Source organism: Ctenocephalides felis, unplaced genomic scaffold (assembly GCF_003426905.1).
Source record: "Ctenocephalides felis isolate EL2017-DRISC unplaced genomic scaffold, ASM342690v1 CF-g0.4_SCAFFOLD_03571, whole genome shotgun sequence".
Classification (NCBI taxonomy): domain Eukaryota; kingdom Metazoa; phylum Arthropoda; class Insecta; order Siphonaptera; family Pulicidae; genus Ctenocephalides; species Ctenocephalides felis.
Genome location: NW_020539725.1, coordinates 45850031 through 45865281, shown reverse-complemented (window position 1 = coordinate 45865281; position 15251 = coordinate 45850031). Strand labels below are relative to the sequence as shown.

The 15251-nt window shown below is 29.4% G+C and overlaps 1 protein-coding gene across 1 annotated transcript; it reads left to right on the top strand.

Annotated features, from left to right (window-relative positions):
- The first annotated feature begins 7822 nt into the window (after positions 1 to 7822).
- LOC113386140 lies at positions 7823 to 12473 on the top strand. The gene is made up of 3 exons (XM_026623940.1): positions 7823 to 8003; positions 8356 to 8743; positions 12275 to 12473. The coding sequence occupies exons 1-3, from the start codon at positions 7823 to 7825 to the stop codon at positions 12471 to 12473; spliced, it is 768 nt and encodes a 255-aa protein (XP_026479725.1).
- Positions 12474 to 15251: the final 2778 nt, after the last annotated feature.

Here is a 15251-nt window from a genome sequence, read left to right as displayed (position 1 = left end):
TTGTTTTTATTTATTACATTTCATTCTATTACAATTTTATTACAGTTAATCACTTGTTTTGTTCATTTTCATTCAATTTTCTTTCCAAACTTCTGTTTCCCTGGTCTTGTACTTCGGCTTTCAGTTTTTGCATTTGCTCTATTTGCGTTTGTCATCAATCGTCTGCATTTTTCTTCATGCTAATTCTTTTAGTCCTTCTATCTTACCTTCGACGACATCGTGTAGGTGGAATTCGTTTGCAAAAAAATGTTTATTTATACATCTACAGGTATGACATGGGTATAACTAAAAATATTGTATAACCTTTGGCATTAAAATAAATTGGGCTATTGGAAATACATTTGTTCTAAGAATGGCGCTGATGAACAATATTTCTTGTTAATAAACAAACTTCGATATTTGTTTGTTTCATATATGTTATATATTTTTAAGTGGCTGATTTGGATTTCACAATATAATTAAAAAGTTATGTGTGGAATCTGAGACTCATCATATTATTTAAAGCAGTTCTACATTTAGCATCACTTATTTCGATGCATATACATTTGTAAATAGTAACATAAAAAACAGTAATTATTATTTTTAACTAAACGGTAAATATTAGTACAGCATTTTAAAAAATTTGGAATTTTGGATTTGGCTGCCAGGTCAACTAGTATATATATGAATATCTAATATGTTTCCGAAAAAATATGTAGTTTTCATCATCCCTGCTCGACTATTTCCTGTTGAGCTTTTATATGTTGTTATTGGAAAAGGAATTGGATTATATCGAACGGCGTCGCGCAAGTATTCGCGTTCGCCAGATATTCTATATTGGATTGGTTGCGAGCGATTAGTTCGTTAGGGAAATGGCATTTGATGTATGAAAGATTTCACGCGAAATGACATTTTTATACAGATTTTTTGTAATATTGATATAAACTAGGGGTGCATGGCATCGTGCCAAGGCAAATTGGTACCAAAACTTACAAACTTCCCGTACCAAAAATTAATTTTTTTAAAAAGATTCAATTTTGCCTAAAATCGATTTTTGAGATTTTAAAAAATTTGAAAAAAATTGACGTATTTGAAAAATTTAATTTTTTTATGCTTTTAATATACTTTAATACTTTGAAATTTTTGAACTTTTTTTCAAAGCAATCGTGATACGTTAGCTGCGTAGAAACGAAGTATAAAAGCGCGTGGGCGACGCGTCGCAGTATAACGGAATGAAACCCATAGAAAGTGTACTAAATTTGTTCTTATTATTAAAATATCCATAAAATATGTTATAATTTGATGTATATATGTCTAATGACCTTTTATCTAGATCTCCGAAACCGCTAAATCTGTCTTACCAAAAATTTCATCAGTTCTTCATTTCATCAACACAAATAAAATGTTTTTTAAATCATACAAATCAGATTCTCTCAAAAAATCAATTATCATTTTTGGCACTTTTTGCCACGTATCTTCGAATCGGCTTAAATACCAATCGAATGTTTTTTTTTTAATTATTCCAATCGGTTGATCGGTATCCGCACATACGCACTAGGGTTTATACAAAAACCGACATTTCAGAAACCGGTTTTCGAATTTTAATTTTACTGTAAAACCGGTTTTAGCCAGTTTTCGAATTTTATATAGAAAATAAATTTTTGCTCGAATATTTTGAAATTTATCCGCAACTTTAGTGTGATTTAAAGCAGTATTTGACTGAATTTATTTATTGTTCAATTTTATGGATAGTAAACCATTTATTTTTAACTCTTAATTAGTAGAGCTAAAAAATAATAGTTTATCTTGAATAATAACTTTGAAAATAATTATTAGTTATGCATGCATAATTTTCACATATAAGAATGAAAATATTTTTATGATAGTGAAAGGATAGTTTTCGAATAAATAAAAATAATACATTTTAAAATAAAAAACATTCATCAAATTAAAAAAGAAAATATTAGATACATGTTGATACATACTTGTTAATATCAGTTAGTTTTAAAAACAATTGAGCTAAACTGGGTATTGTTTGCTCCGATCAATTTTAATTAATTAATTTTAAACATTCTAACTGTTTTTTTATTTAATAAAATGTGATTTCAAAAAACTTAGAACGTCTATCGAAATGCTACTTAGACGTGTCCTTTGTTTACTCACAAAATTTCCTGAAACAGAAAATACTCTCATACTGAAATTATGAATTATGCTTAATTTTAATTTAATAATTCTAAGTTTTTTGTTCTTTTATTTGTGGCTTCTAGGACTTACAACTATTTTTTTTTTAAGTTTGAGTAGAGGAAGTTACTTCTTCAAGAAGAAGTCACATTGATTTAAATTAATATATACACTGGTATAAAAATCTAAAATAATATATACAAAACCTTTCTGGGAAGAACCATTGCACACTGATAAAATGTCAAATGCTTTTGAACCGATATGATTTCAAGAACCAAAACGCTTTCATCTATCTTTTATATTTGGCTTTATTTGTCATTTTCCATTTATACAGTGAAAACCGACTTTTTTCACTAAAGGTTTTCGAATTTCGTAATTTTCACCAAAAAACCGGTTTCTAAAACCGGTTTTTGAAAACCGGCAAACCCTAATACGCACACATACAAATATACACATGCACACACACACGCATACATATACATCCATTTTTTTCTAAGGTATGCCAAAATGTTCAGAAACCTTTGAAACTTAAAGATATGCAGAAAATTTATTTTCGATTTTTCTGCGATTACTATAACTTATTCTACGGGAAGTTAATGAATGTCGTTATTACACAATGCATATTTATCAAATATGGCAAATTTATGATTCTATGAATGCGTACTATGGTTTTATCAGTTTTTAAATTCTGGTTTGGGTTTCACGGTGAAATTATAGATATTCGAAAATAGTTTTTTAGTAGAAAATACCAATTTTTAATACCAATTTAAAATCAATATAAAATTTGGAAACATTTAAAATAAAAATCTGTTGCAAATCGAATGACGCGAACCCCTATGTCTGGCACTCAAAAATTATCGATAATCGACCTCTTTCTCCTCTGACACAATTTTTGCATTTGTTCAGTATTCTGCCTCACGCCTCATGATCTTCCCTCACCGGTGGAATTCAGGTGGCATCAGGGTGACTTTATTATAATTGACTAATCCTCTAGAATCATCCCCAAAGCGTTGAGGAATCCGTCCACGCATACTTCGACGAATTCCAGGGCTCGCCGGCAGTTAATTGAAATTCGAATGATTTATTAACGCCTATTAACAGAACGAAATTTACCAAGCCTCAGACAAACGTCGAACGCATTTTGAAAATTACCTATTTTACATAGCACACATATGTGGAGGAAAATGGATTAAAAGATTTCACAAAAAAAAGAAGATCGAGCTTCGTATGCATATTCTACTTTTTGAATTGATTAATATAAATTGTACTCATAGCTGGGCATTAACTCGTTAATCCGTTAATCGTTAATTAACGAAGTTAACATTTTGATTAACGGATTAACTTTTAAGTTAACTTTTAAAAATGTTAACGGGCACGTTAACTTCCGTTAAAATGCGAGACGTCCGTTAATCGTTAATCCAATGCCTACTATTTACCGCACGGCACAGCTTTAGCCAATGCCTTATAAACGGCATAGAGAAAAGATTTGGACTACTCCTGAATGATGAACAGTGCCAACTTGCCGCGGCATTTCACCCAAAGTTTCGGTTAATGTGGCTGGAAACGTATGACAGCAGTAGAGAGGAATGCAGAAACTATAAACTATTGGACAAAAAATTAGTTTTTTTTTTTGAAAAAAAAATGTTTTCTTTATTTTGACATATTTTGGAAGATCTGAACTTTTTTTTCAAAGCAATTTTACTGGTTTAGGACTGCATAGAGACAAAATATAAAGCGCGTAAGCGCCGCGTCGCTGTCTAAAGGATAAACATTGGTACGGAACCCATAGGAATGTAAATAAAATTTATACTTATTGTTAAAATCTCTATAAAATATCTGATAATTTGATGTGCATATGTCTAATCATCATTTTGACCGCCAAATGGCATTTTTTTTTACTTTTTTCATTAGATCTCCGAAACCGCTAGACCTGCCTTCATGAAAAATTGATCAGTTCTTCATAATTGTCAATACAAGTAAAATGTTTTTTGAATTATTAAAATCGGGCGCTCCGTTCTCTTAAAAACTGAGTTACCGTTTTTGGCTCAATTTTGCCCCATATCTTCGGAACGGCTAGACCTGCCTTTGCCAAAAACTAATCGCACGTCTTCTTATCAATACGAATCGAATGTTTTTTGAATTATTCAAATCGGTTGATCCGTGTTCCCGAAATAATCGACGAAAATTTGTATCCGAATACACATACATACACAAACACACATACATCCATTTTTTCTAAGGTATGCCAAAATATTCAGAAACCTTTGAAACGTCGAGAAATGCAAAAATTTTCATTTTCGATTTTTTTGCGATTACTATAACTTGCCCTACGGGAAGTTAAAAAAACTCTTTCCCTTTATTTAGAAAAAAATTCTTGTAAAAACAATATGCAATCATAAAAACGGAAAGTTGACCAATAGCGTTATCACGGTATGTGATAATTGTGCCATTTTCCTTATACACACGGAAGTGTGCATAAAACGCGCGAGGGGTTAAATTACACATTTGAATTATACAAGTATTTTGTTTTATTCATAACCTGTTAACTTCCAGAACCTAAACTAATAAGTTTTTTAAGTTCACTAACGCAACGATATAAAAATGTAATTTTACACATATTAACGGATTAACGATTAACGTTAACTTGCGTTAATTCTTCCGAAATGTAACGCTTTAACGTTTAACGAAGTTAACTTTTTTTGTAGCGGATTAACGATTAACGAAGTTAACTCTTTGATTAACGGTGCCCAGCTATGATTGTACTTATAAGCATATCAAAAATAGCGCTGTATAATGCCGTTAGTTTTGTATGCAATCAAATTATAATTTTCGAATTATCTTTCGATTTTTATAAAATTGTTTTGTAATGCCTAATTTTATTGTTTATCAAAATGTTTTTACGAAACTCAGTGCTTTTATAGAAAATTATTCAACAACATAAACTCCGCAATACTGCTCGATTATTCGCACATATGTGTAGAAATAAAGGGTGGAAGCTCATAAAGGACAAGGGGTACAATTCACACTGCACATTTTCATTTAATACCACATCAACTTGGGTGTGTTCATAATATAATTTAGTAAATTCGATATTGACAATAATGAATATAAATTACGTAGTGTAGAGTGGAGCCTAAAGGTCCGCGGGTAAAAAGTTCCAACTCTGATATTCCAAAAACATATAAATTAAGATTTGTTTTAACAATATTTGAAATTAGAAAGAAAATTGTTCCAATTTTTTTTTTGTATATCGAAAATAATTCAGATTTTAATTTTAATTATGGCTAGAGTTCGAAAGCTCACTTATATGCTTTAAATAAAAAAAATTAACTTTGTAATTCAGTTTATATAATTCTTATAAATAAATATTATAAAAAATATTTTTAGACGATATTACAGTATTCATAATAATCCATTTGAAAACATTTAATATTCTTCGAACATTTCGTTACGGAACCGGAGGTTACAGCAATTTGCCTTAAAGCGCTATGCCATACACCACTAGTTTAATTTTATTTATTTTGCATTGTAGCGATTGCTTCCGTAAAATCCCTTATTACACAATTAATATTACTTCTAATATTAAAAATACGACCATGGATCTATTTTCCCTCTGGCACTGAAAATATAGATGTTTCCACAGAAATTTTCATTCTTATTCAAAATTGTTAAACTGAAACAATATTTTGAGGGTTCTGCTTTTTGTGTATTATCGACAACACTACATCTGCACCCTGAGTTATCAACTTGATAAAAGTGTTGGGGAATTATGTGCTTGTCTAATTGAAATACTAACGCGCTTTATGTTCCGAATAAGACCTATGTTAAGCCACTTATAAAAGCGATAAAGTCCTATATTTGACACAGGCAAAAATAATAGAATATCTAATATTGAATCTTGATCAATTTAATATGATAATAATAATAAATTAATAGCAATTTGGATCAGATTTTCTGAAATGTGTACAAGTTTGCAAATTTTACTTCTAGGATCTACTACAATTTTTCGTGATAGGGTAGAGCGGAGTTTGAAGTTCCGTGCGTAAAACAAGTATAACATTTTTACCGATACTATTTTAATGTAGAAGACAAAAGATGTTTAACCAGCCATTACATACATTCTTATGATGTTACTATCAGGAGATGGACAGCCACAATGTCAAAATTTTGATCAAAGTTTTTTTTTTCTGTTTTTAGTTTTTTTTTGGTTTCAAGCACTATTGTTTAGTTTACGATACTTAAATAGTTATTTAAAATCTCCATTGTATTGTTAATTTTAAGTTAAATTCAACAGTGTTTCATCCCTTAACATATGGTATGGGTAAAAGGGACCACATCATTCTCTACATTGGCCAGGTGGAAAAAAATAATAAAAGAGCAAATGAAAAAGTAAAATAAGTTTAAAAAAGCAATATTACAAGAAATAAATTAAATTAATAGTTATTCGAACTCTCATGATAAATTCATCTGACAAAATTCTATACGAGGATTGTATACATTAATATCTTGTGTAAAATATTTGACCATAAGATGCGTATATCAAATAGAAGTTGTATGTACATTATTTGTATTAATTGTATTTCAAGAAACAATGAGGTTGAATGTAATAACTTAAGTAGAAATAACTACTAAAGCTGGATATATGACATCACTAACTATTCTAGTGTTCGAATTTTTCTCATCATGTTTATGATTATGATTCCCGAATTTGTTGTTCACCTTAAAATTAAAATGTATTGTATTGATCAAACAGTTTAGCTTCACGAAATAAATTATTTTGTGAAATGTCTTTAAAATTAAACATAAAACTAGTGGGGTGTGTCGCATCGTGCCTTAAGGCAAATTGCTGGAACTTCCCGTACCGTAATGAAATGTTCGTGGAATACTGAATGTTTTCAAATAGATTATTATAAATATTGTAACATTGTCTAATATTTATAAGAATTATATAAACTGAATTGCAAAGTTAAAATTATTTGTTTAAAATTTATTAGAACAATTGTCAGAATTAAAAATAAAATCTGAATTATTTTTCATATACAAAAAAAATAAATAAAAAAAAAAGTTGAAACAATTTTTTTTTTCAAAATCAATTATTTTGTTAAGACAAGCAGAAAGTTCTTTGAATCAATTAAATCGGACGCTTAGTTCTCTCAAAAACTGCCATTTTTTGCACATTTAGCTCCATATCTTCGAAATGGCTGGGCCTGCTTTTGCCAAAATCTGATAAACACTTCTCCCAATCATTACTAATTGCATGTTTTTTAGAACATTCAAATCGGTTGCTCCGTTCTCTCAAAAACTCGATTTCTATTATCTGCACTCTTTGCTCTTCATCTCCGTAACTGTGGACCTGCCTTTGCCAAAAACTAATCAGCTCATCTCCCTATCAATAGGAATCGAATGTTTTTTGAACCATTCAAAACGCGACTAGAAATGTATTGTAAATGTATTGTATCCATACATACACACACACACACACATCCATTTTTTCTGAGGTATGCCAAAATGTTCAGAAACCTTTAAAACGTCGAGAAATGTGAAAAATTTCAATTTCGATTTTCGGCCCATTACAATAACTTACCCTACGGGAAGTTAATAGTAGAATTTCTTGCCCCCTGGTTGTTTCTTATTGCATTCAAATCTTTATTGAGTTTTCACTATGCAGGTGTGGTTCCAAAATCGTCGTGCAAAATGGCGCAAAACAGAAAAATGTTGGGGCCGGAGTACTATTATGGCAGAGTATGGATTATATGGAGCCATGGTCAGGCATTCATTACCTTTACCAGAAACGATATTAAAGAGTGCAAAGGAAAACGAATCTGTAGCTCCATGGTTATTAGGTCAGTATTAATCAATTTTGATAAAAAACATAATAATGTTAGAATACAATACAATAAGAAATGAATAAATATATGGTGCATCCAAAAATACATTTTCTGAAAGTACGAGCACGGTACAAAATTTGTTAATTTCATAATCAAAGTTATTTCTATGCGTGCAATAAAGAATTTATAAACGTTAGTGAATATTTTTTATCTAAAATTTTGAATTGTTTGAAATTCTGAAATAAGAAGGATGACTACAAAGTTTGTGCCATTTTTACAACAACTGAGTTTTTTGTCTTTCTGGGCTTATCAAATACCTTACATAGTCCAGATTCCACTCTAAAATAATCATTTACTTATCTCCCAGGTATGCACCGAAAATCAATCGAAGCAGCAGAACATCTAAAAGATGATCCTGGATCTGGAGCCCCTGGGGGCGGTGGAAGTGGAGGTGCTGGAAGTGATCGTGAAGATAGTGCATCTGTGAGGACGGACGATGCAAGTGATACCAGCGGAGGCTCCGTTCGACAACAGCAAACACATCCACAAAACCAAACAGATGACCATTTTAAAAATACCAGTGCAATCCGAACACGGAGAGATGGTACCCCAAACGATGCATCACCGAGAACGAGTCCAGGACCACATAATATGTCTCCTAACAATATGAATCATAAAAGGAACAATAATTTGGTCGTATCAGAAGACCAACACGGTTTTGGAGGTGTGTCACCGGATGATCCAGAAGCGTTCAGGTTAGTTAACAAAAATTGTAATTGAAATATTACACCCGATTTCAGTGATTTCACACATTTCAAATGAGATCACTGGCTTTCTTTAGCTTCGTTCATCAAACAAATAAGTAAAATTATTTTTTTACCCTTGAGCAATATTTTGCAAAAGTGGCAATACTTTAATATTTGATATATTTATCTATAAAATAATAGTATTTTTTTAAATATTTTTGAGAATTTTGTGAACTAAGGCATAGATACAGAGTCGATGTATCGTGTTATTGTATGCAACTCAGATTTTAATAATAATATTAATATGTTAAACTACATCGCCAACTAAAAATTAGTAAAAAGAAACACTGTTACATAACACAAGCTCATGGTCACATTAAAAAGTTCAAATATTTGAAAAAAATAATAATTTTACATTACATAAAAAGTAAATGATAGTTTTACAATACTTGTTACAAATAATATATAGTAAAACCACTATTTTTACCACTGTAAATGGTAACATTTTTTTAAAAATATTATCTTATTGAACAATTGAAAAAACTGGCGGCTTAAGTCGTGTCTGCGCAAGTATCAGATTAATTCAGAGCGTTATTTTTGTTAAATACAAAGAAATAATAGTTAAATACAATTCTCCGAAGTTATTCCTCAAATTGAAAAATATTAAGTGTTCTTTAGCTTCATGAACACTTGAACAGTTCCATCGTCAGTTGTTTGCTTCCTGATCATTGATAATTTTATAAGTCAATTTGTTACCTTTTGAGATTATCTTTTAACTTGCCGTAGGGTAGTTATAGTAATGAAAATTTTTGCATATCTTCACGCTTCTGAACATTTTGGCATACCTCAGAAAAAATGGATGTGTGTGTGTGTTTTGTGGGTCCGTATTTTTTCCTTCACGTTTTCGAGCACACGGATCAACCGATTTGAATTTGATAGGGAGATGTGCTAATGAATTTTTTTTCAAAGGCAGGTTAAGTTATTCTGAAGCTACGGAAAAAACTGCCAAAAACGATAATTCAATTTTTGAGAGAATCGAGCGTCTGATTTGGATGATTCAAAAAACATTTTATTTGTATTGACGAAATGAAGAACTGATTAAATTTTTGGGAAAGCAGGTCTAGCGTTTTCAGAGAGATCCAATAAAAAAGTGAAAAAAATACCACTTAGCAGACAAAAATGATAATTATTCAAATGCACATTAAACACTTACATATTTTATAGATATTTTAATAATGAGAACAAATTTTGTTTACTTTTCTATGGGTTTCCATAATATTTCAAAGTATAACAAAAATAAATTTTTCAAAAAAGTCAATTGCTTTTAAAAGTTTTAAAAATTTCAAAAATCAACTTCTTTCAGTGCTCTATTTTAATTATTTAGATAATTTTATATTATAAATATGTGAAAAATTAAATAACTAACAAATTTTTCGTCCATTTTTGAGCATTTTTTACTCATGAAATCTTTAAACGCTCATAACTTCTGAACGATTCATCATAGGATATTGATGTTCCCAGTCGAAATATTCTAAATCAAAAGATCTTTAACCCAGTATAAAAAGTTTTGAGATGCCTCTTACCGTTCGCGAGATATACGCCAAAAACCGTTTCAAATTTTTAAGTTTGAAATAGTTAAACGCCTATATCTTGGAAAATATTCAACATAGGATCATGACGTATATGAATGAAATATGCGTATTTAAAATATGTATCATCTGGTGCAAAAATTTTTGTGATAGCTTCAACCGTTTCCGAGATATTTGCAAAAAACCATTTTTTTTAAATTCTATCGAAATATTAAAAATGCGTTTTTCTCGAAAACTATTGGAAGTGTGATCGAAATTTTTTAATGGCATTTTCCTGAGGTCACAAGGCACCTACGGTGCGAAAGCCATCGAAATCGGACGCAATTTTTTTCCCCCTCATCGGAACACAATTCATGACCCTAGGGTCATGGTATGATTTCAATTTTTTCTTATTTATTCGGCAACCGTTGAGAATATTAAAATGCCTTTTTTTTCACGTTATTCTAGCCCACAAGACAATTCACCCGACGTTTAATTGAAGCTTCTACGTGCCCGGGAAGCCTGTGAAAAATTAAAAAAACTAACAAATTTTTCGTCCATTGTTGACCATTTTTATTTTTCAGCATATTTATTTTAGTTTTCGATTTTCGGCCCATTACTATAACTACCCTACGGGAAGGTAAAATAATATATAAAAATACCTGTTTCAATTTAAGAAAAATAAAATTACAGTGATTGTCAATAAGAAGACAACTGATATAGACTCAATAAATGCCAAAGATTTGCTACTAATTTAAATGCACTAAATATTATACAGTTAGCATTAATTGCATTACTAATACATTCAACATACTAACATAAAATTAGTATACTATGGTTTATACAAAAGCCGACATTTCAGAAAACCGGTTTTCGAATTTTATATAAAAAAATAAATTTTTGCTCGAATATACTGTAATTTATCCGCAAATTTAGTGTAATTTAGAGCAGTATTTGACTGAATTTATTTATTATTAATTTTATAGATAGTAAAAAAATTATTTTAATTTAATTAGTAGAACTAAAAAATAATAGTTTATCTTGATTAAATAACTTTGAAAAATAATTGTTCGTTATTCCATGCATCATTTTCACATATAGAATGAAAATATTTTTATGATAGTGAAAGGAAATTTTTCGGATATTTATTTCGGATAAATTAAAATAATACATTTTTAAATAAAAAACATTCATTGAATTAAAAAAAAAAATTTAGACACATGCTGATACATACTTGTTAATATCAATTTTAGTTTTAAAAACAATTAAGCTAAACTCGGGTGTTGTCTGTTGTCTGTTCCGAGCAATTTTAATTAATTTCAAACATTCTAATTGTTTTTTTTTTGTTTAATAAAATATGATTTCAAAAAACTGAGAACGTCTATCGAATTGCTACTCAGACGTGTCCTTTGTTTACTCACAAAATTTCCTAAAATAGAAAATACTCTCATACTTGCGACCAAATTATGCTTAATTGTTTTTAAAGCCTGCTATAATAATTCTAAGTTTTTTGTTCTTTAATTTGTGGCTTCTAGGGTTTAAAAATCTTTTTTGTAGGTTTGAGTAGAGGAAGTTACTTCTTCAAGAAGAAGTCACACTGATTTAAATTAATATATACACTGGTATAAAAATCTAAATTATTATGTACAAAACCTTACTGGGAACCATTGCAGATTGATAAGATATCAAATGCTATTGAAACGATATGATTTCAAGAATCAAAACGCTTTCATCTATCTTTTATATTTGGCTATATTTGTCATTTTCCATTTATAAAGTGAAAACCGACTTTTTCACTAAAAAAACGGTTTTCGAATTCCATAATATTTGCCAAAAAACCATTTTTTAAAACCGGTTTTTGAAAACCGACAAACCCTAGTATATACTACTACAAATGCAATAGAGATGTAAAATAATGTTGTACGCATGCACATACTACATTCCTCGAACTTGCCGTTATAAAATCGCACAGGCATTTTTTCTACAGGAATAACTCGATCGCCTGCCTACGAGCCAAAGCGCAAGAACACCAAGCGCGACTGCTCGGAGGCGGACTGCTGCTCCAGGTGCGGTCATTAGCTGGCATGCAGGCGGGACTACCCGACGACAATGCGAATAGCATTGCGAATCCTAACAGAATGGACAGGCCTGGTGTTGAAACATTGTTTTAAAACATTTAAAGAATCAGGTATTAAGATATAATTGTGATAGAAGAAGAATATATTAATGTGTGCAACGAGAAATTTGTATCGATTGATCATTGTATCATCTTAAATGTTTAAAAATTGTAGAATACTAATTGATAAATAATTTAAAACAGATAATAAACAAAAAAAATCAATCATAATAAATTTTTTTCTAAAATTGAGCAATTATGATGTGAATAAAATTAAATAAATTAAATTTATAAAATCTGATACTATGTGATCTTTTTTTAATAAATGGTGATGCAAATTTCGTGGGTATTTGAGTTTTAGTTCACGTGCTAAAAAAAGTTATTGAATTATCAGATTACTACATATATACATATATAATTTTAATTGAATATACTAGTATTTAATTAAGACTCCATATAGCATCAAATCAGAATGGTAAGTGATATGGAATTCAGATACAATCTATATTATTTGGCATATTCAATTCGAATTCTCCTGAAATCATTGTATTTTATTCAATTGCTATTACAATTGTTTTATTTGAACAAACTATAAAAGCTGCTTATTTTAGTAGTTATTATAGCCAATTTTTACATTGAGAATACGACAGAATTATATTACTATAATTTCTTTGCCAAATCTGATCATAGTATCAAACTTATAAACCAATATAAAAGAGCAACTTTGTAGTATATATATATACTACAAATTATATTGACTGATTCAGTGATAATAAGAATTGACACGATACTGAAAATAATAATTTTATTGTATATAATTTTGAGAAATCATTGTATCATTACCTTTTGGTAAGAAAACTTTCTTTTAATTCAATATACTTTTCTTAAGTATGTAAAGTGCGTATAGTTTTAATTTTTGGTTGATGCATAAATACATTAATGTATAGCTGTGTAGAATATAATGTTTAAAAGTGTATATCTGATATTATACTTGTTAGAATGATTAAAAGACTGTTTCTGATTTACTTATTACCGTAATAAAAAGCTGAAAAATACGCAATTTAGAACTCTATAAGAATATATTTCTTTTTGAAATAAATAAAATATGTAAATATGTTTCAATACAACCTTTCACGATATGTAATTAAATTAAAATTATTCACTCATGTACCATCATAATATCTCTGAGTTTTAAAAACATATAGCTATTTAATAATTTATTAATCATATATGTAGTGTAAATATAAGAAATGTAAGACAAATTTATGGATATAAAATGATTTTGAACTATATATACTTTTTGGGCCTGAATTTTACTTGGCCTTAGTGAATTTTGTGGCCTCGTTTTATATAAAAGTCGATTTAGAAGTTAATTGACATACTGAGTAATACAACTATTTTAAGTTTTATATAATGTACAGAAAATTTGTGAAGTAAACACTTGTCGTGCAATAGTATAAATAGTACATAAATAATAGTTTCTTGAGAGCAGAATCATAAACAAAATAATGTCTTCAGTTTTGGAGGACTTAAGAACAATATAATAGTATTGAGAATGTATTTTCCATTTATAGAAAAGTAAATGGACTCACATCCAATGAAAATTCCGAATTAGTAATAATCATTATTTTCAATCATTATTGGCACGAACAACTGTTCTTCTGGCAATCGAGTAGTTGCTTTAGTTCCAGTACTAGAATTATGTCTATACTATAAATTGATTTTAATAGATACAACTTTTGGAAAGATTTTCATTTATAATATTCTTTGATTTATTATTAAAATTATAACTTTGTTTATTAAAGCAAATATTGGATTCGATTTGATTCAGCATAATGTATTATAACAAACTAATTGGCACTAACAATAAGAAATTTACGTAAAAATTTGCTAGAGTGGCAGAAAATTTTGGAAAGGCCGACTAAATAGTTAAATTAATCATTAAACCTAACAAATTCCACATTGAAAACAATGAAATAGATGTTAAAATTCCACTTAAAGTTTATAAAAGTCGTACCATTGTGAAATATTAGTATATGTATCTATAAATATATAAATATATATTATAAAAATAAATCTATGCTGTATGATATCAAAATAAACTAAACTATTTAGAAGAATAGTATTCCCATACTGACCCAATTTTATCTTCCAATTAACATGGTTAGAATTCGAGTTTTTATCGATTCGTAAATTTTAATTTTAGTTTGAAAATCCGTGGTCGAATTAATTATATATTAAGAAACGCTCTGTTTATTAAGGTGAGGTGACGCGACGACACACGAAAAAAGACGACCGGTCTTTTCTGAGCACCACGATGGTCCAGTGGTTAAAGCCGCTGCCCGCCACGCAGAGGGACCGGGTTCTATTCTCGGTACAAATTTTAAAGTTGTTTAAGTAAAATTATACGTATAAGATAATAATAATAAATAATATTATGCGTGTAGGCGGTATGGGGGTCTGTGGGAGTTCAGTGTATTCTGTGTGTGATGGAAATAAACAACGTAAAGAAACTTATGATATGTAGAGATTACATATCGTATAAAAAACCAAAATTTTTTTGACCAAAATTTTTTTGAGAAAAAATTTTTTTTCCAAAATTTTTTAGACCAAAATTTTTTTGAGAAAAAAAATTTTTTGACCAAAATTTAAACGGTTTACAAAGCTAGATAGCTACAAAGTTTACTACATATGCGATAGATGTCGCGCCCATAATTCATTCATATGCATTTTTCAATAGCACATTCAATATAAGAAATGCATGTGCCTATGCGGGTATTAGAACTTCGGTCACCAAATTTTTTTCCAAAAAACATTTTTCCCAAAAATTTTT

What these genes read in the sequence shown, in the direction of transcription:
- LOC113386140 (XM_026623940.1), top strand. Translation starts at nt 7,823, where the DNA reads ATGCAGGTGTGGTTCCAAAATCGTCGTGCAAAATGGCGCAAAACAGAA. An exon ending in TGTAGCTCCATGGTTATTAG is followed by an intron (nt 8,004 to 8,355) that starts GTCAGTATTAAT and finishes CTTATCTCCCAG; the next exon opens with GTATGCACCGAAAATCAATC. An exon ending in GATGATCCAGAAGCGTTCAG is followed by an intron (nt 8,744 to 12,274) that starts GTTAGTTAACAA and finishes AAAATCGCACAG; the next exon opens with GCATTTTTTCTACAGGAATA.